At 37.5% G+C, this 26230-nt stretch overlaps 1 protein-coding gene across 10 annotated transcripts in view; it reads right to left on the reverse strand.

Annotated features, from left to right (window-relative positions):
- STK3 (serine/threonine kinase 3) overlaps positions 1–26230 on the reverse strand; it is a 422170-nt gene that overhangs the window by 172570 nt on the left and 223370 nt on the right. For all 10 annotated transcript variants that reach the window (XR_008667625.2, XR_008667626.2, XR_010135011.1 and 7 more), the window contains one exon: positions 13359–13484. Coding sequence is in view for 6 of the 10 variants with exons in the window: in XM_031013812.3 (XP_030869672.1) it covers positions 13359–13484 (126 nt within the window). In the remaining 4 variants the exon portion in view is untranslated. The remainder of the gene's footprint in view (positions 1–13358; positions 13485–26230) is intronic.

Here is a 26230-nt window from a genome sequence, read left to right on the forward strand (position 1 = left end):
TACCATTTCCTTTTTAAAAGCCACATTATAAATTGATGAAAATGGCAATTTAATTTTAGGCCCCTAATTTTTCCCCAACTGCAATAAGCCAAACTAGATAGAAGTAAATTAAATTTGGAAATTTTTCTTTATATTGTTATAACCCATACATTTTCTGAAAATTATATTAAGAATGCAGGATCCACACACAATAGACCCAAGTATCAATACTTGATGTGAAATATAAATCTCTCCCTTAATGTAGCAGTGAATTTCAGTTCTGAAATTCTGAAATCAGAGAAAAAATTTGATCTACATTATCTAAAAAGTTAGTTTTATGAAATTTTTCAATGGTCCAATGCTAAACTTGCTCTGTGTCATTATTTGCTCCACCACTGCTTAAGGACCAATCCAGAGTCTGGACTGGAAACAGCTACAGTAAAAGCTGCCAGAGAATACAGGTCCTCTGGGCTGAAAATAAATCAGAAGCAAAAGCTGGCAATACAGATCTCTCACTATGCTGAAAAGACCTTTCATCCATGAAATAATCAAAAAGGAGAAAAAAGAATGGAGAAAAATTTCACTGAAAACAACTGGGACACCAAAATATCCATCTAAAACTTTCTGCTATATCCTAAAAGAAAGTCAGTTCCCCAGTACCACGACTAAGTAGGTAATGGCCAAACGAATCCCTCAAACTAAAGCAAAAGGAAAAAAAAAAGAACCAGAAAGTTTCACGGGCCAAAGGTAACCAAGCTAAGTTGTGAACACAAATAACAAGAGGTTGCAATGCAACAACCTTGACTTAACAGATACACATGTTAAGTCAAGCACAGTATCAATTACATAACAAGGGGTCCAAGCTTGTACTTTCGTTCCATAACCTAGACAAAATTATTGTAAAAGACACAGTGGTTAAGAAAAAGAAAAACATCATTTATGTCTATTCTTTTTGTTGTGTTGTTGAGACAGGGTCTAGCTCTGCAGTGGCGCAAAGTCGACTCAATGCAACCTTAGCCTCCTGGGCTCAAGCAATCCTTCCACCTCAGCCTCCTGAGTAGCTGGGACTGCAGGTGAGCACCACCACACCTGGCTAAGTTTTGAATTTTTGGTAGAGATGGGGTTTTGCCATGTTGCTCAGGCTGGTCTTGAACTCCTGAGCTTAAGCTATTCACCTGCCTTGGCCTCTGAAAGTGCTAGGATTACAGGCATGAGCCACCGTGCCTGGACCATTTACCTCTATTCTAATCAACTATAAATTTGGATATGATTTGCTTTAATTGTCCTGATTCCTTGTAATGCTACCTTACAGAAGTTTTCCCTTCCCTGCTTGTCACTTTGAAAACTTGTCTAAAACAAATCAGAATTGAACAAACTATGATTTTTTCTTTGAATTGTTCTAATTTATGGGCACTCAAGGAGTTTGTTAATCACTGAAATATATTGAGGGTTTTATAGATTTATAAAGAGATCATATTACAAAGTCAATATCAAAAATTATAATTTTAGGCCAGGCACAGTGGCTCACACCTGTAATCCCAGCACTTTGGGAGGCCAAGATGGGCAGATCACTTGAGGTCAGGAGTTCAAGACCTGTCTGGCCAACATGGTGAAACTCCGTCACTACTAAGACTACAAAAATTACCCAGGCATGGTGGCAGGCGCCTATAATCCCAGCTACTCGGGAGACTGAGGCAGGAGAACTGCTTGAACCCAGGAGGTGGAGGTTGCAGTAAGCTGAGATCGCACCACTGCACTCCAGCCTGAGCAGCAGAGTGAGACTGTCTTAGATAGATAGATAGATAGATAGATAGATAGATAGATAGATAGATAGATAGATAGATAGATAGACTGATTTAAAAAATAAAAATAAAAATTATAATTTTAGAACACTCCAAGAAATTACAAATGGCAGGAGCTCCCATCAAAATGGAGATTAGAACACACAGGTTTACACCTATCCCTCTCAAAACCCTCTCAAAACTACAATAAAGCCACAGAAAAGGATAAACCCCAAAAGACAAACAGCACAGGGATTGAATAGATAACAGCATATGGGAGATGTCAAAAATCTGGAAGCTAGAAAAATGTTTGGAAGTTAGAAAACAGATAAATATGTAAGTAGCTAACTCAGCAGACCAAAAATAAGACTTAAGCTTGCAAAGAGAAAAGTCACAAGAAGCATGTGAATTCAGAGTAGTGAACCCTAACATCTTTTACAGCAAAATTTGCTGGTCAACTAGTTCCACTCTTACACACAGAGCTGCCAGAGGTAATTTTAGTGCTTCTCTCAAATATAATCCCCGTACATTTGAAGAAAGCCCATAAAGTGAAATGTCAGAGATCAAAACAAACACAGAAGAAACAGAGACAAGGCAGGGAGCAAAAGATAACTCAAAATAATAATAATGAAATAATAATGTAGAAGAGAAAGCTATCTTAGACATTAAATATCTGATATGAAAAAATAGCAAGTTTGGAAGATAAACTTGAGGCAATCTCAGAAGAATAAAAAGAGAAAAAGAGGGAAAAGGAAACAGAAAAGATAATTGAAAGACTAACCTAAAAGGTTCAACAACCAAATAAAAGGAGATCCAGAGACAGAGAGGAGAGACAGTGAAAATTACCAAGAAATAGCAAACATGAAATCACATAGAACTGAAGGGTGTTTCCAGATTTAAAAAGTCAAAAGACACTCCATACGATGAATGGGGAAAAGATGTATACCAAGGCACATTATTAGGAAAGTTTTAAATAACAGGGACAATGTAAAGATCCAAAAACCTCCCACATTCAAACATTCAAAGAATCAGGTATCTAAATGGCATCTATCTTCTCATCAGCATTATTGCTGAGCAAGGAAAAAGAGCAAGGTCTTCAAAATTATAAAAGAAAGTTATTTTCAATCCAAAATTTTACACCCAATCAATCAATCAATCAATTAAGGGTAAATGTACAATAAAGACATGGTCAGATATGCAATGACTGAAAAAAACTGCTGATGTCAGGAAGCTACTGGGAGATATGATACATAAAAATAAGGAAGTAAAACAAGAAAGACAGAAGACAACATCAGGGATAAAGAGATTACAGAAGAAAAAAAAGAGGACATTCTACAGGTTGATGTTGAAAGGAAGTCTTAGGATGACAGCTGCTCAACACTCCTAAAGAGCAATTAGTTCCAATTAGTAAAGGACAGAAGACTATTGAAGGGATGAATCAATAAAAAAAAAAAAGTGCGGCATTAATAAATTGTGTTTGAACATACACAGAGGAGCTCAGAGCTCCAGCAGAGAGTTTGGGAATGTAGCATTTGGGAACAAACTAGTGATTAGAAAACTGTAAAAACAACAACAGTAACAAAAACGGAGACAATTATTGGTTCTGAAAATCACAAAAAGAAATAACATGTAATGATAATATAAGTGAACAATATTTACACAGTTATAACTATATAAGAATTTGTTTTAATTGTGATTACATAGGAAAAATTAGAAATAACAAGTAATCAATTCTTTTACAAGTTTTCAATTTGTGGTCAATAATTTTATCTGAAATATTTCTTATTAAATAAAATTTACTCTTTACCATGTAAAGGAATGAGAATAAGTAAATGTTCTTTACTGGTTTTCCTCAAAAAAAAAATATATATGTGTGTGTGTGTGTATGTATATTTATACATATTTTCAAATATATGCACACAAATATACATATATATACACTTATATTTAGGAAAACCAGTAAAGAACAAATGCATATTACATATTAATAAAAATAAAAATATTAAAGAATATAAAAATATATATTGTAAAAATATAAATATATAATAAATATATAAATATATATATGTTTTTTCTTTTTAGAGAGAGAGAGAGATAAAGAGAGTCTCACTTTGTCACCCAGGCTGGAGTGCAGTGGCATGATCATGGCTCACTGCAGCCTCAACTGCCCAGGCTCAAACCATCCTCCCACCTCAGGCTCCCAAATAGCTGGGACTACAGGCATGCATCACCAAGCCTAGCTAATTTTGTGTTTTTTAATTTTTTTTTTTTTTTGTACAGACAGGGTTTCACCATGTTGCCCACGCTGGTCTTGAACTCCTGGGCTCAAGCAATCAGCCTGTCTTGGCCTCCCAAAGTGCTGGGATTACAGGCGTGAGCCACCGTGCCTGGCCCAAATATATTTATTTTTAATTTTAAAACTAGGTTTAATATCTACCAACTCTTCCAAACATATTTGACCAGTTAAAATTTGTTTTAAAATGTTTTTTAAAAAATTGAATCTACATCGGCTCACACCAGATCAGTAATGTTATTTTGGTGGCCACAAGGTAGGGCAAAACCAGTAGGGGCAACCAGCAAAAAAAACCCGAAAACTAAACAAACAGAACAATAACAAAAACAAAAAACCTGGCCAAAATGTTACAACAGCAGTAGTGATGGTATAAGTAGTGGCATTAATAAAAACAAAAGCTAAACTTTATTGAGCATACTATGTGCAAAACATTGTTCTAGGTGTGTATATATATAATTATATCCTCATAACAACTCTATTTGCAGATGGTAAAACTGAAGTAGAGAGGTTAAGTAACCTGCCCAAAGACATAAAGTTATTTGGGAACAGAATTAGAATTCACATCCAGATAGTATGATCTATTTTTAGATAATGCAACCTCCCTTTTACCAACTAAGTACATTACAGGCTTCTGGACTGACTTGGGCTAATTCTCCTGCTGTTCTTTTCTTTACCTAATTCAAAAGGTTCTCAAAAGGTAGACTTTTGGCCAGAAACAGTGGCTCAGGCCTGTAATCCCAGCACTTTGAGAGGCCAAGGCGGGTGGATCACTTGAGGTCAGGAGTTCAAGACCAGCCTGGCCAACATGGCAAAACCTTGTCTCTACTAAAAATACAAAAATTAACTGGGCATGGTGGCACACGCCTGTAACCCTAGCTACCTGGGAGGCTGAGGCAGGAGAATCGCTTGAACCCAGGAGGCAGAGGTTGCAGTAAGCCGGGAATCACGCCACTGCACTCCAGCCTGGGTGACAGAGTGAGACTCCATCTCAAAGAAAAAAAGAAGGTAGACTTTTGAAGCTCCCTATTGAACAGGGGTAAGGGGAAAGAGGGGGAGGCGGGGGAAGTTTCTGTCTAAGAACTGCTCACCTGAAACTGTATCACCACCTGAGGGGAATGAGTTATTCAAAGCACCCTGGCATTTCTCCCCACACCCATGCTGAGAATTAACTGCTTTAGTGAAGCATGTTTAAAGAGAACATGACATTATTCAGACATTAAGGACCACAACCTGAACAGCTCTGAGTTCAGACCATAAGAGGTCACCAGAAAGTGCTCATTTCTTTTCCGAGGATAGAAGCTCTAAGACATAGTCTAAGACCAATTAGACTTCTTTTCTTTGAGTCATTAATAAGTTAATATGAAGTCAAATAACACCTTTCTTCAGATAAAAGTAAAGGACCTGATACATGCATAAAAGTGAAAAGATTTCATTCAAGCTTAACATCAAAAAGTATCCCATTTTTTGCTCAACATTTCACTTAAAATTCTTCTACACCCATTTAACTCCTTGTATTTTACTTAACATTGTGATCCTTAAGAAATGTCTGAGCTCCAGTGACAAGCAATTCTTCTAAACTCCTTATCAGTCTTTTAAAGTGCTTTAAAAATAGCATGTCAATGCTACATTCTATGCCTTATCTTATAAATTCAATTAACATCATTCTGCTTTGAAAATCATCATCCAATGTACCACATCTAGAATATTTGCTTTGCTGTTTTACTTAAAAACAAGTACTCTTTTACTGTATAAATATTTAAAAACTCATTCAAGTACCTGTACAATATTGCAATAAGCCATACCAGCAAACTTACAAATTAGTAGTTTAAAAATCATCAACTAAGTTCAAGAAATACATAAGAATGAATACTGCTTGTTGTGTAACTACCAAATTACCAAACTGCATGCTTACATTTTGAATACTAGAGTTAAACTAGTACTAACTGCACAAATCCTGTATGCCTGCTTTTTATATACACAACCTAGATTAAACTTTGTGTTCATTTCGTCAAAAATGAATGTAAATTTTATAAAAAATATTTTACTTTTATGAAAAAGAGTATCACTTCAATGAAATAAATTGTCCTACTGAACATCAAGAGATGTGTAGTCTATGATAAATTAGCTGATTTAAAACTGTATATGTAATTCAATTTAAGCCAATTCACAAAAGAATCCCAAAGGAATAAATGATATAAACTATGTAAGATTCTGAGCCTTCAATGTGGATAAACTTTCCTGAGAAATTACATCTACTAATTTTAAAAGTTGCTAAAAATAAATGGCAATGTAGGATATACATTTACTGTAGAAAGACTTCAGATTCATTCTGCCTATCTCGTTCTTTTAAGTGCTTGTGAGAGTGTATGTGTGTACATATTGTATATTTTCTATGCAGGGCAACAACAGATAAAATGACCTCAAAATGGAAGCTACTGCCTGAAAAATTAATCTGAAGAAAGCATGTGAATATTGCTCAATGTGTGACTCTCCAAACTTTTTACTTTTTTCTTATAATTTCAGTAAAAAAGACCATAAGAGTTTTACCCAGAAACACTAAGCTTTGCCCCAGAGAATAAATGTTTATTCAGGAAAAAAAAATCATAAAAACCTGACATAATTTTTAAGTGCTCATAATATTTCCCCTCACCTTGAATATGGACAGGACTAAGTAACATATACCTAAAACGACTTGGTATCATTGGATTTGAAACTAAGCAGTGGGCAGAAGCTAGAAGCACTTTGAAGACAGTTTTAGTAAGAGCCTGAAGAGTCATTAAAAAACTGTCAGAAGCCTGACAGCCTTTAAGAAAGTTTCAGGAAGGTAAGGGAAATATTAGAAAGCTGGAGAAAAGGAGATTCTTATGTGGTGGCAGAAAATTTAGAAACTGTTGTATTAGTCCATTCTCACACTGCTATGAAGGAATACCTGGGTAATTTATAAAGAAAAGAGGTTTAATTGATTCACAGTTCCACATGGCTGGGGAGGCCTCAGGAAATTTACAATCATGGCAGAAAGCACCTCTTCACAGGGCAGCAGGAGAGAGAACTGCTGAGCAAAGTGGGGAAAGCCCCTTATAAAACCATCAGATCTCCTGAGAACTCATTCACTATCACAAGAACGGGGTGGTTATTCCCTGATTCAGTTACCTCCCACCAGGTCCCTCCCATGACACGTGAGGAATAAGGGAACTACAATTCAAGATGAGATGTGGGTGGCAACACAGCCAAACCATATCATTCTGCCCCTGCCCCCTCCCAAATCTCATGTCCTCACATTTCAAAACACAATCATGCCTTTCCAGCAGTCCCCCAAAGTCTTAGCTCATTCCAGCATTAACTCAAAAGTACAAGTCCAAAGTCTCATCTGAGACAAGGCAAGTCCTTTACAGCAGCACTCCACTACCTGGTACCAATTTACTGTATTAGTCCATTCTCACGCTGCTATAAATACCTGAGACTGGTTAATTTATAAAGAAAGGAGACTTAATTGACTCACAGTTTCATATGAAGCCTGAGGAGGCTTCAGGAAAATTACAATCACAGCAGAAGGCACCTCTTCAAAGGGCAGCAGGAGAGAGAAGTGCCGAGCAAAGAGGGAAAAGCCCCTTATAAAACCATCAGACCTCATGATAACTCACTCATTATCATGAGAACAGCATGTGAGTAACTGCCCCCATGATTCAATTACCTCCTACCAGGTCCCTACCATGACACATGGGGATTATGGGAACTATAATTAAAGATGAAATTTGGGTAGGGCCACAGCCAAACCATATCAACTGTTGGCTATAGGAACCAGAAAAGTAACAGGAAAAGTAAAAAATGTACCTAATGAACTGGGTGGTCTAGCAAAGCATTTAAGATGTTGCCTGGTTTCTTCTTGCTGCTTATAATCAAACACAAAAGGAGAGAGATAAGCTTAAGAGACGACAATTAAACAAAAGAGGGACTGAGACTTGTCGATTTTGTAAATCTCCAGCCTCTACAGACAGCAAACCATGCTACAGTTATGAGACAGCTTGCAAGCAAACCTCAAATCCAGGCAATAGTCAGGAAATTATGGTCTAAATATCAAGCTGAAAAGGTGACTGTAAAATCCTTTGTTCAGCTTTCTGACAGATCCATGCAGTTCCTCAACAGGGCTTCTAAGAAGCTTAAAGGCATTGTCCCTGCACAATCTCATCAAGAGGCCAAAATTAGGGAAACAATTATCTCAACAAAATGTATGAATATAGATTATTCTAATGGAGTAAGCTGCAATGAGATTTACAGGAGACCCACAAAGTGTTTTTGGCAGAAACACTACCAGCATTGACTGCATAGCACAGAGATGCATGAAATGAAAAGAGGGCTTTGGACTCCAAAATTTCTAACCACAGGAAGCAGGCTGAGAAAACTATCTAGCTCAACACACAGGCTACCTTCCATGAAAAAGGAAGAACTCAGTGGGCAGAGCAAAAAACTCAGAGAACACAGAAAGGAGCCATGAAAAACTATCCTGAGGTAGGAATAGAACCTAGTTTTAATGAAGAAACTTCTAACATTTGCTTGCCTGGATTCCAAAACTGCTATGGAATAGTGACTCGTGCACTTCCTGTCTTCCCTTTTTTTAAACAGAACTACCCATAATGATATAATTTTATGCCTGACCCACCATTGTACATTGGCTATTCGGGGCAGTGGGGGTGAGGTAAGAAACATCTCAAAGGAACTGGACCCAAGGAACATTATCTCTATCTGAATGTAATTTAGAAGATGACATTCTAGATTTTGAGCTGATATTGTAAAGAAATAATACTTGGGGTAGATGGGATAGTGCGTGTATTTTGCATGGGCAAGGAATGTAAATAATGTGCGGCCAGAGGATAGTCTGAGCGAGTTTTAAAACATAACCATAAATTCTTTGGCAATTCTCCCCTCAAAAGGTGGAGCTTCATTCCTATTGCCTTGAGTGCAGGCCAGACCTAGTGACTTGTTTTTTTTTTTTTTTTTTAATTGAGGTGAACTTCATATACAAAAAATTAACCATTTTAAAGTATACAAATCAGTGGCACTTAGTACATTCACAATGTGCAACCATCTCCTCTATCTGGTATCACAGCATTTTCATCACCTTAAAAGAAAACACTGTACCCATTAAGGAGTCGCTCTCCATCCTTCCTTCTTTCCCACCCCCTGCACACCACAACTGGGCCCTGTCCTGGTCTCTGGTAACCAACAATTTGCCTATAATTCAATTGTTAAGTTGTAAGAGTTCTCTATACAGTTCGCATTTTTTTTTTCTTTTAAACAGATGGGGTCTCATTATGTTGCCCAGGCTAGTCTTGAATTCCTGGGCTGGGGCGATCCACCCATCTCAGGCTCCCAAAGTGCTGGTATTACAGGCGTGAGCCACCGCACCCAGCTTCTATACATTTTGGATACTAGACCCTTATCAGAAGCATAATTTGTAAATATTTTCTCTCATTCTACAGGCTGTCTTTTCACTTCTTGATAATTTATTCTCTTATGCACAAAAATGTTTAATTTTGATGAAGTTCAGTTTATCTTTTTTGTTATTTCTGCTTTAGTATCATTCTCTAAGAATTCACTGACAAATCCAAAGTCATGAAGAATAACCCTAGGTTTTTTTATAAGAGTTTTAAAGTTTTAGCTCTTACATGTAGGGTGTTGATCCAGCCAATCAGATCTTATACTAAAAGGCTGCTATATTTGATAAAACATAGGGGTCTAACTTCATTCTTTTACATGTGGCTATCCAGCTATCCCAGTACCATTTGTTGAAGAGATTGTTCTTTTCCCATTAAATGGTCTTAGCAACTCTGTTAAAAATCAGTTGGCCATAGATTTATGGGTTTATTTCCAGACTTTCTATTCTATTCCCTTGGTCTACATACCTATCCTTATGCTAGTACTACACTGATTTGATCACTGCAGTTTCATATTAAGTTTTGAAAACAGAAGTGTGAGTCTTCTAACATGGTTCTTCTTTTTTGATATGTTTTGGCTATTTGGGGCCCCCTGCAATTCCATATGAATTTGAGAACTGACTTTTCCTTTTCTGCAAAAAATGACCTGAAATTTGGAAATAGATCTTTAAAATCTGTGAATTGATTTGAGGAGTACTGCCATCTTCACAATATAATGTCTTCTAATCTCTGAACACAAGATGTCTTTCTATTGATTTAGGTCTTTTAGCAATGTTTTGTACTTTTCACTGTACAAGTTTTTTACCTCCATGGTTAAATTTATTCCTTAGGTATTTCATTCTTTTGGATGCTATTATAAATCGCATTGTTTGCTTAATTTCCTTTTTACATTTTTCATTGCTGGTGCCTAGAAATACAACTGAGTTTTGTGGTTGATGCTGTACCCTGAAACTCTGCCAAATTTATTTACTAGCTCTAGCAGATTTAGATGGTTGACAGATAACAAACAGGAAGTTGCTCTAGCTCATGGGGGGCTGAAACAAAGGTATCTGCACCAGTCAGTCCCTCAGGGAACCACCAGACAGGTCAAAATGAAAACTACAATTTTTTTTCAGAACAAGGATCTTATTGTCCCCTTCCTGGCACCAGTGAGCTACACCAGGAATATGGGTTGCTGGCCCCATAGCTGCTGCTGAGCTACAAAATAAAGGATACTAGGTATATAAGCAAAAATGTCATAATGCTTTCTTATCAAAATCTGGCACTCCCCTGGATGCTGTTAAGTTTTCTATCAGATTCCAGAGTTATGCAAAAGTTGATTTGTCAGTTTTTTCCAGTTTAACATAGTTGTTTCTGTGGAGGTAACTGATTCTTGGAGCTCCTTGCTCCACCACTCACTTGCTTTTAAAAACTGGGCCGGGCGCAGTGGCTCATGCCTGTAATTCCAGCACTTTGGGAGGCCGAGATGGGTGGAACACCCAAAGTCAGTAGTTCAAGACTAGCCTGACCAATATGATGAAACCTGGTCTCTACCAAAAATACAAAAATTAGCCGGGTATAGTGGCATGAGTCTGCAGTCCCAGCTACTCAGGAGGCTGAGGCAGAAGAATTGCTTGAACCCAGGAGATGGAGGCTGCAGTAAGCCAAGATCATGCCACTGCAATCCAGCCTGGGCAACAGAACGAGACTCGGTCTCAAAAATAAAATAAAATAAAAATAAATAAATAGAATGTGGCAGAAGTGACAGTATTTAACTCCTGAGACTACAACATAAAAGGCAGTGAGAGGTCCTCTTTGTTCTATCTTGGACCACTCACTCTGAGAGCCCCTGAATGAGCCATCCTGGAAGTGAATCCTCCAGCCCTTGTCAAGCCTTCAGATGACTGCAGCTCTGACGAACACTTAGATTGCAATCTCATAAGAAACCCTGAGAATGAATCACGTAACTAAGACCCTCCTGAAATAGCAATCTACAAATACCATGATAATAAATGTGTGTTGTTTTAAGGTGCTATGTTTTGGAGGTACATGATATTTAAAGCTGAGACTCAAAAGAAAAGAACCTAGCCACTCCAAGAGTTCTAAGGAAAAGAGTGTTTCAAGTACAGGGTATAGCACATGCAAAGGCCCTGAGTAAGGAAAGATCTTAAGCATGTTAAAAAAAAAATTAAAAATCTGAAAGACTAGTGTGACTTAAGCTCAGCAAAGGAAAGAAAAATAGTGAAGAAAGAGATCCCCAAAGGGGCAGAAAGAAACCAAAATGACTATAACAAAGTCTTAAAAAGTAGTAAAAACTGATAATATATGATAAAGTGCCTTTGAAACCACAAGAAACAACTACAAAAATTTAACATTTAAAAACATTAACTGGAGAGAAATCTGAAACTAAATGTATCTATCATCACACAGGAATCCAGGGTAGGAAATATGAAACCCCCTGAGAGCAAGAACCAAGGGTCTTTACATCTCCCATATCACCTACTCATTTTTGTAGAATTAATGCACAATGACAAACCTGAAAAAAATACCTTTTGAAGACACTATTTAAAATTCTAAGTAATGAATTCATTGGTGAAAGATTTTAAGTCTAGAATACAGGCTTCAAGTATCTCCTCACTGGGTAGTCCATGACAACGGCCAAATAAATAACTCATGTAGCTGCATATCTAAAGAACATGATTATAAATCAGCTCTACAAAGATGCACATTCCTCCTTGTCCTGGGCTACCATGTGATAAAAGGTTTTATAATTGGTAAAAAGAGTAAAAGAATTTCAAAAGAATTCCCAACTGGATAACCAGTCTCTGAACTTAAAACTGAATTTAATTTAGCAAAATAATTCCATTTGTATACAGAAACTGTAAGATTTTTAAAATGAACTTTTATGGGAGAACATACTGTTACGAAATACATTTTCAATCAGTAAAACATAAAATAATACGTGTGTTTTCAGATTTTATGACTATTTGAATACCAAGGGTTATTCTCCTCTATATCTTTATCCAGAAAAAAATACATAACTTGAAACACAAAGGCAAAAAATAATTAGCAAGGTATAGAAGCACTAGACACTACAAACCAGGTGCAGTGGCTCACACCTGTAATCCCAGCATTATGGGAAGTTGAGGTGGGTAGATTACTTGAGGTCAGGAGTTTGAGACCAGCCTGGCCAAAATGGTGAAACCCCATCTCTATTAAAAATACAAAAATTAGCCAGGCATGGTAGTGTGCGCCTGTAGTCCCAGATACTCATGAGGCTGAGGCAGGAGAATCGCTTGAACCCGGGAGGTGGAGGTTGCAGTGAGCCAAGATCGTGCCACTGTACTCCAGCCCAGGTAACACAGTGAGACTCTGTTTCAAAAAAAAAAGTATTAGACACTACAAAATGTGGCAAATAAATACAATTATTTTATTTCGTTATTTAAATGTAGTAACATCAATATAAAGTAAAAGGAATTAATGGCTAGTTTAATATGCTAGGCCTTTTTATGTCCCACCTGCAACTCCTGCTATGGTATGCTTTATCTACAGCATAGCTGGTGACCAGTTAAAAGAAAATTCCAGAAGATATGACACAAAACTGTATAAATTCAAGACAATATTTATTTAACAAACCCAGAGTTAGTATCAACTAGATACTAGGTACTGTGCAAGTTCACCCTATCAACATTACATTCCACTAATCACTAATTCTTAAGACATCAGAAAAAGATAGCAAACATATAATGCAAACCAAATATATTTTGAGATTCAATGAAAAAACATCTTACTTGTATAGTAAAACAGTAAGTGCTTTTAATATATTTAAAGAAACAGAATTATAGACAAATAACTCAGAAGAAAAAAATCAACTTTTTGAAGATAATTACAAACCGAATTTTCTTCTTCCTCTTCCAATTCTCGTTGCTGTTCCTCATGTCTTTTAGCTTTGATCTCCATAGCTTCTGTAATCAGGTCTCTTAATATTGATACAGGTTTTGCATTCTTGATAAAAGGATGCTAAAAAAGTAAAATTCAATGGTATAAATTCAAAAGATTTTTCTGAATTATAGCTAACAAATGTTAAAACAACATGTAAATGTTAACCAGGATCACAGGCTTCAATGATTGTTTTTTCATCTAGAATTAAATGTATAGGTTAAGAAAAGAGAGTATGGCCACTGCCTACAAATAAAGAATTTGCTTTGGGGCTTGTTTAAAAAAAAAAAAACTTAAAGCACACATACAAAAACGCAACCCTGTTAATAAAACTATAACATCCTTAAAGATCTAATTGTCCAAAGGAAGTGTACATTAGGAGTAAAAAAGATTAAGTTAAAAATAGGATTACAGATTATATTACACATAAAAATAAACTTATTTTGGTACTGAGTTACGGAATTTAATTAATCTTAATAAGTTGACAGACAAAATCAGTGGCCAAAAGGAGAGCAACTATTTTGTTACTTCTTTAACATATTTTCTATTTTATTGTATCTTAAGTAATTTAACCAAGACAAAAATATTTTTTCAGAAAATGAATGTTGCCTAATTTCTTTACTATATATAAAGTAACTTGTCACTTTTTAAAAAATACCACCCTGATCTAGCTAAAATAGCTAAGCTCTCTATCATTCTGACAAAGAGAAGGAAAACTATCAGAATAGACCTAGGTTTTGAATTTGTTTTTATTGAGAAGGAGGGACATGAGAGAAAGTAGAGTGAAAGGTTATAATTTCGGATAGATAACCTAAATTTGGGGCAGCAATCAGTTTCAGTAATTTTCATAGTTACATGTCAGTAGATAGCATCAGGTAAAAGTGACCTGACTGAGTGAGTGAGTTATTTGTTTATTTGTTTGTTTGAGACAGGGGCTTGCTCTGTTGCCCAGATGCGAGCACAATGGTGCAATCATGGCTCACTATAGTCTCGACCTCCTGGGCTCAAGTGATCCTCCCACCTCAGCCTTCCTAAGTGCTGGGAATACAGGCATGAGCCACTGCACCCAGCCCTGAGTTATTTTAATAAACATCAAGAGAACACAAAAATATATTTAAAGACAAAGAAAATTGTGCTGAAGAAGAAATAGATACTTGAAAGAGGGTTTAAAATGGCAAACATATCATTTGGGACAACTATAAGAAAGAAGTTTTTCAGAGTACAGAAATACTAAAATCAATTGTAAAGAACCAATAAATTATTTTAGAACAGTTATAGATTAATCTTACCAAACAAATTAAGTCCTATTAACATATCTGTGGTAGAGACTCCTGGTCATACACCAAAAATAGAGTTGTGGTTGGACCGACAATTGCCCAACTGGATCCTACATTTCTCAACTTAACACATTCAGGTGGTTATATGCGACTAAGTGAATGCAGGGGCAAATACTGGGTTCCACTTCCTGGCCTGGGCTATGGAGGGCTCCTTGTTACTAATGGATAAGGGTGAGAGGTCAGGTTCTCCCAGAGTCCTGTACTGGTACTGTGGGAAGTAGTCTCATTTTAGCTGATTGGCGGTGAAAGTCCTGACCCTTCACCAGACTGCCTCTGACCCCACTCCAACAGGGAGGATGTTGGGTTTTTATTCCTGCCTGGTAGGAGTATAAGTCTAGGCTCCCACATGGTCTTCACTGGCACTCCCCACTTAGGGAGGGGATACTTTCTACACTGCCTTGTGGAGATGAATGCCTTAGCATGACACTCAGTCTTCTCTGACACCGCCTCAGAAAGACTGGACAGCCTCAAGAGGATAGAAGTCTAGGTTCTCCATTTAGCCTTTGCTGGTGACCGGGGTAGGCCATAGTTTTCTTGGTGGTGTTTGGCTAGAGTAGAACGGTTATTGTCTGAAAGTTTTCTGTCTTACTAGGCTGTCCATTTCTCCGTCCTTCTGCTTGAAAGAGCAGGTTTTTATTTTTAGTTTGTGTCCAATGTTGTTTCTGGGTTGTTGGCTTCTCCACTACCCAGTGTGGGATAAATGAGGGAAAAAGAAACCCCAGGGAACTCACAGCTATGTCTTTCCTTGAGTCCCACCATCTCTAGCAGTCTATTGCCTTCTTTCCACCTTTTAGAGTCTTTTTATGCTTGTTTTATATACTTACAATGTCTACGGTTTTAGCTGTACTTTAATGAGGAAGTATAGAGAAAAATATGGTTACTCAATCTGTCCAGCGGCAGAAATCCCTTCTTCAACTCAGTTTAAGTACTTGTTTTATCTGAAGTGTTTTTGTATAAATCATTAATTTTGAACACTATCAGTTTAGAAATTGATAATTCAGAACATGAACAAAATTTAAGAGGAAATATTTCAGATTTTAAAAGAATAAACTTTTCAAGCAGTCTTTTTTTTTTATTATTATACTTTAAGTTTTAGGGTACATGTGCACATTGTGCAGGTTAGTTACATACAAATACATGTGCCGTGCTGGTGTGCTGCACCCACTAACCCGTCATCTAGCATTAGGTACATGTCCCAATGCTATCCCTCCCCCCTCCCCCCACCCCACAACAGTCCCCAGAGTGTGATGTTCCCCTGCCTCTGTCCATGTGATCTCATTGTTCAATTCCCACCTATGAGTGAGAATATGTGGTGTTTGGTTTTTTGTTCTTGCGATAGTCTACTGAGAATGATGGTTTCCAATTTCACCCATGTCCCTACAAAGGACATGAACTCATCATTTTTTATGGCTGCATAGTATTCCATGGTGTATATGTGCCACATTTTCTTAATCCAGTCTATCACTGTTGGACATCTGGGTTGGTTCCAAGTCTTTGCTATTGTGAATAATGCTGCAATAAACATACGTGTGCATGTGTCTTTATAGCAATATGATTTATAGTCCTTTGGGTATATACCCAGTAATGGGATGGCTGGGTCAAATGGTATTTCTAGTTCTAGATCCCTGAGGAATCGCCACACTGACTTCCACAATGGTTGAACTAGTTTACAGTCCCACCAACAGTGTAAAAGTGTTCCTATTTCTCCACATCCTCTCCAGCACCTGTTGTTTCCTGACTTTTTAATGATTGCCATTCTAACTGGTGTGAGATGGTATCTCATTGTGGTTTTGATTTGCATTTCTCTGATGGCCAGTGATGGTGAGCATTTTTTCATGTGTTTTTGGCCGCATAAATGTCTTCTTTTGAGAAGTGTCTGTTCATGTCCTTCGCCCACTTTTTGATGGGGTTGTTTGTTTTTTTCTTGTAAATTTGTTTGAGTTCATCGTAGATTCTGGATATTAGCCCTTTGTCAGATGAGTAGGTTGCAAAAATTTTCTCCCATTTTGTAGGTTGCCTGTTCACTCTGATGGTAGTTTCTTTTGCTGTGCGGAAGCTCTTTAGTTTAATTAGATCCCATTTGTCAATTTTGGTTTTTGTTGCCATTGCTTTTGGTGTTTTAGACATGAAGTCCTTGCCTATGCCTATGTCCTGAATGGTAATGCCTAGGTTTTCTTCTAGGGTTTTTATGGTTTTAGGTCTAACGTTTTAAGTCTTTAATCCATCTTGAATTGATTTTTGTATAAGGTGTAAGGAAGGGATCCAGTTTCAGCTTTCTACATATGGCTAGCCAGTTTTCCCAGCACCATTTATTAAATAGGGAATCCTTTCCCCATTGCTTGTTTTTCTCAGGTTTGTCAAAGATCAGATAGTTGTAGGTATGCGGCGTTATTTCTGAGGGCTCTGTTCTGTTCCATTGATCTATATCTCTGTTTTGGTACCAGTACCATGCTGTTTTGGTTACTGTAGCCTTGTAGTATAGTTTGAAGTCAGGTAGTGTGATGCCTCCAGCTTTGTTCTTTTGGCTTAGGATTGACTTGGCGATGCGGGCTCGTTTTTGGTTCCATATGAAATTTAAAGTAGTTTTTTCCAATTCTGTGAAGAAAGGCACTGGTAGCTTGAAGGGGACGGCATTGAATCTGTAAATTACCTTGGACGGTATGGCCATTTTCACGATATTGATTCTTCCTACCCATGAGCATGGAATGTTCTTCCATTTGTTTGTATCCTCTTTTATTTCCTTGAGCAGTGGTTTGTAGTTCTCCTTGAAGAGGTCCTTCACATCCCTTGTAAGTTGGATTCCTAGATATTTTATTCTCTTTGAAGCAATTGTGAATGGGAGTTCACTCATGATTTGGCTCTCTGTTTGTCTGCTGTTGGTGTATAGGAATGCTTCTGATTTTTGCACATTGATTTTGTATCCTGAGACTTTGCTGAAGTTGCTTATCAGCTTAAGGAGATTTTGGGCTGAGACAATGGGGTTTTCTAGATATCCAAACATATCATCTGCAAACAGGGACAATTTGACTTCCTCTTTTCCTAATTGAATACCCTTTATTTCCTTCTCCTGCCTAATTGCCCTGGCCAGAACTTCCAACACTGTGTTGAATAGGAGTGGTGAGAGAGGGCATCCCTGTCTTGTGCCAGTTTTCAAAGGGAATGCTTCCAGTTTTTGCCCATTCAGTATGATATTGGTTGTGGGTTTGTCACAGATAGCTCTTATTATTTTGAAATATGTCCCATCAATACCTAATTTATGGAGAGTTTTTAGCATGAAGGATTGTTGAATTTTGTCAAAGGTCTTTTCTGCATCTATTGAGATAATCATGTGGTTTTTGTCTTTGGCTCTGTTTATATGCTGGATTACATTTATTGATTTGCATATATTGAACCAGCCTTGCATCCCAGGGATGAAGCCCACTTGATCATGGTGGATAAGCTTTTTCGTGTGCTGCTGGATTCGGTTTGCCAGTATTTTATTGAGGATTTTTGCATCAATGTTCATCAAGGATATTGATCTAAAATTCTCTTTTTTGGTTGTGTCTCTGCCAGGCTTTGGTATCAGGATGATGCTGGCCTCATAAAATGAGTTAGGGAGGATTCCCTCTTTTTCTATTGATTGGAATAGTTTCAGAAGGAATGGTACCAGTTCCTCCTTGTACCTCTGGTAGAATTCGGCTGTGAATCCATCTGGTCCTGGACTCTTTTTGGTTGGTAAGCTATTGATTATTGCCACAATTTCAGATCCTGTTATTGGTCTATTCAGAGATTCAACTTCTTCCTGGTTTAGTCTTGGGAGAGTGTATGTGTCAAGGAATTCATCCATTTCTTCTAGATTTTCTAGTTTGTTTGCGTAGAGGTGTTTGTAGTATTCTCTGATGGTAGTTTGTATTTCTGTGGGATCGGTGGTGATGTCCCCTTCATCATTTTTTATTGCGTCTATTTGATTCTTCTCTCTTTTTTTCTTTATTAGTCTTGCTAGTGGTCTATCAACTTTGTTGACCCTTTCAAAAAACCAGCTCCTGGATTCATTAATTTTTTGAAGGGTTTTTTGTGCCTCTATTTCCTTCAGTTCTGCTCTGATTTTAGTTATGTCTTGCCTTCTGCTAGCTTTTGAATGTGTTTGCTCTTGCTTTTCTAGTTCTTTTAATTGTGATGTTAGGGTGTCAATTTTCGATCTTTCCTGCTTTCTCTTGTGGGCATTTAGTGCTATAAATTTCCCTCTACACACTGCTTTGAATGCATCCCAGAGATTCTGGTATGTTGTGTCTTTGTTCTCGTTGGTTTCAAAGAACATCTTTATTTCTGCCTTCATTTCGTTATGTACCCAGTACTCATTCAGGAGCAGGTTGTTCAGTTTCCATGTAGTTGAGCGGTTTCGAGTGAGATTCTCAATCCTGAGTTCTAGTTTGATTGCACTGTGGTCTGAGAGATAGTTTGTTATAATTTCTGTTCTTTTACATTTGCTGAGGAGAGCTTTACTTCCAAGTATGTGGTCAATTTTGGAACAGGTGTGGTGTGGTGCTGAAAACAATGTATATTCTGTTGATTTGGGGTGGAGAGTTCTGTAGATGTCTATTAGGTCTGCTTGGTGCACAGCTGAGTTCAATTCCTGGGTATCCTTGTTGACTTTCTGTCTGGTTGATCTGTCTAATGTTGACAGTGCAGTGTTAAAGTCTCCCATTATTAATGTGTGGGAATCTAAGTCTCTTTGTAGGTCACTCAGGACTTGCTTTATGAATCTGGATACTCCTGTATTGGGTGCATATATATTTAGGATAGTTAGCTCTTCTTGTTGAATTGATCCCTTTACCATTATGTAATGGCCTTCTTTGTCTCTTTTGATCTTTGTTGGTTTAAAGTCTGTTTTATCAGAGACTAGGATTGCAACCCCTGCCTTTTTTTGTTTTCCATTTGCTTGGTAGATCTTCCTCCATCCTTTTATTTTGAGCCTATGTGTGTCTCTGCACGTGAGATGGGTTTCCTGAATACAGCACACTGATGGGTCTTGACTCTTTATCCAATTTGCCAGTCTGTGTCTTTTAATTGGAGCATTTAGTCCATTTACATTTAAAGTTAATATTGTTATGTGTGAATTTGATCCTGTCATTATGATGTTAGCTGGTTATTTTGCTCGTTAGTTGATGCAGTTTCTTCCTAGTCTTGATGGTGTTTACAATTTGGCGTGATTTTGCAGTGGCTGGTACTGGTTGTTCCTTTCCATGTTTAGTGCTTCCTTCAGGAGCTCTTTTAGGGCAGGCCTGGTGGTGACAAAATCTCTCAGCATTTGCTTATCTGTAAAGTATTTTATTTCTCCTTCACTTATGAAGCTTAGTTTGGCTGGATATGAAATTCTGGGTTGAAAATTCTTTTCTTTAAGAATGTTGAATATTGGCCCCCACTCTCTTCTGGTTTGTAGGGTTTCTGCCGAGAGATCCGCTGTTAGTCTGATGGGCTTCCCTTTGAGGGTAACCCGACCTTTCTCTCTGGCTGCCCTTAACATTTTTTCCTTCATTTCAACTGTGGTGAATCTGACAATTATGTGTCTTGGAGTTGCTCTTCTGGAGGAGTATCTTTGTGGCGTTCTCTGTATTTCCTGAATCTGAATGTTGGCCTGCCTTGCTAGATTGGGGAAATTCTCCTGGATAATATCCTGCAGAGTGTTTTCCAACTTGGTTCCATTCTCCCCATCACTTTCAGGTACACCAATCAGACGTAGATTTGGTCTTTTCACATAGTCCCATATTTCTTGGAGGCTTTGCTCATTTCTTTTTATTCTTTTTTCTCTAAACTTTCCTTCTCGCTTCATTTCATTCATTTCATCTTCCATCACTGATACCCTTTCTTCCAGTTGATCGCATCGGCTCCTGAGGCTTCTGCATTCTTCACGTAGTTCTCGAGCCTTGGCTTTCAGCTCCATCAGCTCCTTTAAGCACTTCTCTGTATTGGTTATTCTAATTACACATTCTTCTAAATTTTTTTCAAAGTTTTCAACTTCTTTGCCTTTGGTTTGAATGTCCTCCCATAGCTCAGAGTGATTTGATCGTCTGAAGCCTTCTTCTCTCAGCTCATCAAAGTCATTCTCCGTCCAGCTTTGTTCCGTTGCTGGTGGGGAGCTGCGTTCCTTTGGAGGAGGAGAGGCGCTTTGATTTTTAGAGTTTCCGGTTTTTCTGTTCTGTTTTTTTCCCCATGTTTGTGGTTTTATCTACTTTTGGTCTTTGATGATGGTGATGTACAGATGGCTTTTTGGTGTGGATGTCCTTTCTGTTTGTTAGTTTTCCTTCTAACAGACAGGACCCTCAGCTGCAGGTCTGTTGGAGTACCCTGCCGTGTGAGGTGTCAGTGTGCCCCTGCTGGGGGGTGCCTCCCAGTTAGGCTGCTCGCGGGCCAGGGGTCAGGGACCCACTTGAGGAGGCAGTCTGCCCATTCTCAGATCTCCAGCTGCGTACTGGGAGAACCACTGCTCTCTTCAAAGCTGTCAGACAGGGACATTTAAGTCTGCAGAGGTTACTGCTGTCTTTTTGTTTGTCTGTGCCCTGCCCCCAGAGGTGGAGCCTACAGAGGCAGGCAGGCAGGCCTCCTTGAGCTGTGGTGGGCTCCACCCAGTTAGAGCTTCCCGGCTGCTTTGTTTACCTAAGCAAGCCTGGGCAATGGTGGGCGCCCCTCCCCCAGCCTCGCTGCAGCCTTGCAGTTTGATCTCAGACTGCTGTGCTAGCAATCAGCGAGACTCCGTGGGGTAGGGCCCTCCGAGCCAGGTGCAGGATATAATCTCGTAGTGCGCCATTTCTTAAGCCCGTCTGAAAAGCGCAGTATTCAGGTGGGAGTGACCCGATTTTCCAGGTGCCCTCTGTCACCCCTTTCTTTGATTAGGAAAGGGAACTCCCTGACCCCTTGCGCTTCCCGAGTGAGGCAATGCCTCGCCCTGCTTCGGCTCGCGCACCCAGTGACCTGCGCCCACTGTCTTGCACTCCCTAGTGAGATGAACCCGGTACCTCAGATGGAAATGCAGAAATCACCCGTCTTCTGCGTCACTCAGGCTGGGAGCTGTAGACCGGAGCTGTTCCTATTCGGCCATCTTGGCTCCTCCCCCTTTTCAAGCAGTCTTAATTTTTAAAATACATCATCGAGAATGTGATAGGTTGATCTGCGGTAATTTCTGTCTTCTCATTACTTTAGGTGGTTTAAGAATCCTCACCCTCTTTAATTTTTATTTTAGACACATTTAGAGATAGGAAAACTTTACTGCCTATTAGAATCTGGTACATTCATCTTTTTCTTGTTGAAATACTTTACAAAACCCTTCATATAATCAGCCCCTTGCCTGACATAAATATTATATATATATATTTTAGTTTCCGTTTTTTGCCATTCATGCATTTTTTAAGTTATATGTATTCAAATCATCCATTTTTCTTTTGTTTTATTGCACCGGAATGAATATATAAATATTCTCCTATATTAACCCCTAGTTCTTTCCTATTTCCATTTTTTGTTTTAGTTTTTTTAACATTTAAGACCTTAATCTATCTGGAAATTACTTTGGTGTTTCTGTGGTGAAGATCTAAGTTAATCCTCCCAACACCCCCTAAAGGCAGGCAGTTATCTCAGCACCATTTTTACTTTGTTTTTCCCTCACTGATTAGAAATGCTATCTTCATAATATGCTAGTTTCCTTTGTATATTATATATCATTTCTGGGCATTTAATTCTGTTTCATTATTCTATCTCATACTGGTGTCACATACTTTTCTAAGCATTTAACAAAAAGATGTAATTTGTTTATTAAACATAAAATTTGATTTTTCTATTAAATCAATCACTATATAATTCAGATGATGTTTATTTTTTGCCTATATGGTTTCTCAGTGACTGAAAACGGAATATCAAAATATCCCAATTTATTTATTTAGAGCAACCTCTTATGTCTTTAATTTGTAACATACAATGCTATATTAATATATCAAGTTTATAAGTATATCTTCCTTTATATTATGTTCTTTATCAATATTAAGTGACTCCATCCTCATTTACTGATTTCTGCTGTCAGTTTTGCTTTTTTGATCATGTTATTCATAGTATCTTTTTATATTTTATTAAAATTTCATTGCCTGTTTTTAACTTTTAACCCAAATTCTTTTAAGTATGCCTCATATAGAAACATGAGTTGGATTTTATATAAGTTTGTAAGTTTATCTCATGTAGAAAGCATGGAGTTGCATTTATCTTATGAACTAAGTGAACCATTTAGTACTTAACTAAATATTATTTAATAAAAAAATTAACCACTTATGTTAGTATATAATTATATGCTAATGCCATTTTATCACAATTGTTTTACATTATGTAAAACATACATGTTTTATCATAATATTCTATCATAAATGTTTTACATTTGCCATCTTGTTTTTTCTGCATTCTTTTTTACGTTGCTTTGCAGTTTTAATTTTACCACCTGCTAATCTTAAAATGCCTTTAAAAATATATAGATAGTCCCTGACTTACAAAGGTTCAATTTAGGATTTTTCAACTTTACAATGCTGCAAAAGTGATATGCATTCAGTAGGAACCATACTTGGAATTTTGATATTTGATATTTTCCCAGGCTAGTAATATATGGTACAATACTCTCTTCTGATGCTGAGCATGGAGGTATTAATAAGTCCCAGCTCCCAGTGAGCTATGTGATCATGAGGGTAATTAACCAATATTCTATAGCGTACTGTGTTGTCAGCATTTTTTGGATATTGTGTTTTGTGTTTTCACATTCAATTGCGCCTACAAAACACTCAACTACACTAATGTATGTGTTCTGGGCACGTTTTTGGTAGGCTAGGCTAAGCTAGGATAGCTGTATTTTAACACCTTTTTGACTTACAATATTTTAAACCTTCATTGGGGTTTATCAGGACCTAACTCCATTGTAAGTTAAGGAGCACTTGTACTTAAAAACTTGGTAATTTGTCTGATAAAACTTCTCTTCTGACTCAAGAATACTCAAATAAGATGGTCTTGCTCTTCATGTACCCTTTTAACTTTATTAGCCAGTTCCTCTTTGTTGATCAAAACCATGTCTGCAGCAGTTATGTAGGGAAAGCATGAGTACAAATGAAATTGGACATACTGAGATTCTGAGATTAAGAATGTTAAGCTCTATAGACTAACTGTAGCATAACGCTATAGTGAATTCACAATGAATTGCATAAAAGCAGGGTTGTGGTATTGGACGAACCAGATAAGTATATTGGATTTTCTTAAAAATAACTGCAGCTTAGAAGGGTAGTTTATACATTCCCCTGAGAAGATAAAGTATAATGTAGTTTGAAATTTCTATACTTTGTTAAAGAAATATAATTCTACTGGTTTCTAGTTTCTGTAGTGTTGGTCTTCTCTCACTTCTGTTAATATATAATCAGTCACTAAATCCTTCTCATTCTTTCATCAGATTTACTATTTTCTATTTTGGCAACTATTTTTTTAAACTCAGGTCCTTAACAATTCACACCTGTATTATTACAGTGCCTCCTCATTCTATTTCTATACTTTGTTGCAATATTATGTTATCAAAGACATTCTTTTCTTACATTCTCTTGTTTACGTATGTAAGTAAGGTGGCTCTCAGACAAAATTGAGGCATCTCATCCTAGGCATCAGAATATCCTTCTTGCTTCACTGTTGTCTGTATCTAAACTCAGACACCATTTCTCTAACTGGTGTTTCTGTTCTGGCTAAGCAGATCTTACTGTGTTCTAAAATACATCTCCCATTTTTGTGTCTTTGTTCATATTGTTCATACCATTTCTCCTCCCTAAAATGATCTGCTTCTTCTGTATGAGGTATCTGTGATTACCATATCCATTCTTCTACTTTTACATTTCTTAATCATATAGGCTGTGCATCATGAATGTAACTTCTACATTGTATTGTAATTTTTTAACATTTTTGTCTTTCATTTCTCAAAGAATATAACTTCAGTTTTTTGTGTGTTTTTGGAGTGTGTGTGTGACCTTTCTACTAGTTTGTCAAAAATGTTTAGAGTAGGACAGGAGTCTTTTCTTTCTTATTGCTCTACACTCCTCTAGGACACTGTCTTTGTCTTTACAGTTGTTTGAAGTTGCGTTGTAAGTACCTCTGTTTTCCAACTTGACAAAAAGGGAAGAGATCATGGAAGACTGCTCACTGACTTTATTTATTTATTTATTTATTTATTTATTTATTTATTTATTTATTTATTTATTTTGAGACAGAGTCTCACTCTGTTGTCCAGGCTGGAGTGCAGTGGTGGGATCTTGGCTCACTGTAATCCCTGTCTCCCGGGTTCAAGTGATTCTCCTGCCTCAGCCTCCCAAATAGCTGGGACTACAGGCGTGCACCACCATGCCTGGCTAATTTTTGTATTTTTCATATAGACGGGGTTTCACTATGTTGGCCAGGTTGGTCTTGAACTCCTGATCTCAAGTGATCCACCTGCCTCGGCCTCCCAAAGTGCTGGGATTACAGGCGTGAGCCACGGTGCCTGGCCACTTACTGACTTTAGAATCTAGGCTCCCCACCAGCAGGTATAAGGATCATCTTCAGATCAGGAACTCCGGTGCTAATAGACTGAAATTGAACCTTGTCTTTTAACATCTCCAGGGTTTTAATTTATCTTTAAAAACTACTAAAATTTCAATTTAATAATCTCAAAGGATCCTTCCCTTCTATGATTTTTAAAAATTTATACAATAATCTATCTGTGTCATAGAAAATCAATCACTATTTTAAAAATCCATCAGGAATTTCTTTTTAAATATTGTTTCTTTGTTTACTGGAAATGAATATGGTATAATCTGTACACGTAAGCTATAGATATATGTCAACTAAAATTTGGTAATAAGATTGTCCACTGAGAGTTAAACTATGATTTAAATTAGGGGTCCCCAACCTCCAGCTGCAGACTGGTACCTGCCTTGGCCTGTTATGAACTGGGCTGCACAGTAGGAGGTGAGTGAGCATTACAGCCTGAACTCTGCCTACTGTCAGATCAGCAGTGGTATTAGATTCTAAGAGGAGCACAAACCCTATTGTGACCTGCACATGTGAGGGATCCAAGTTGCATGCTCCTTATGAGAATCTAACTAATGCCTAATGATCTGAGGCAGGACAGTTTAATCCTGAAACAATCCCACCTCTGCTCACCATCCATGGAAAAACTGTCTTCCATGAAACCAGTCCCTGGTGCCAAAAAGGTTGGGGACAGCTAATTTAAATCATAACAGATAAGACATACAAAACTCCTTGAAGAGACAGAATGGTTCCTAGGCTTCCTGCCAAATAAGACTCTAATGAGGCCAAAGATAATTATCCTACCCCCCCCCAAAAAAATTTAAATCAGAAGTTTGTTAGGTTAAATACACACATATTAACTTTAATATGTGCAAGTACTGGATACTAGGAGTCCAAAGGTAGTATCCTTTGGACTACTTTAAAATACATATCTATTTCAGCAGGGCG

This window comes from Gorilla gorilla, chromosome 7, assembly GCF_029281585.2.
Source record: "Gorilla gorilla gorilla isolate KB3781 chromosome 7, NHGRI_mGorGor1-v2.1_pri, whole genome shotgun sequence".
Taxonomy (NCBI): Eukaryota; Metazoa; Chordata; class Mammalia; order Primates; family Hominidae; genus Gorilla; species Gorilla gorilla.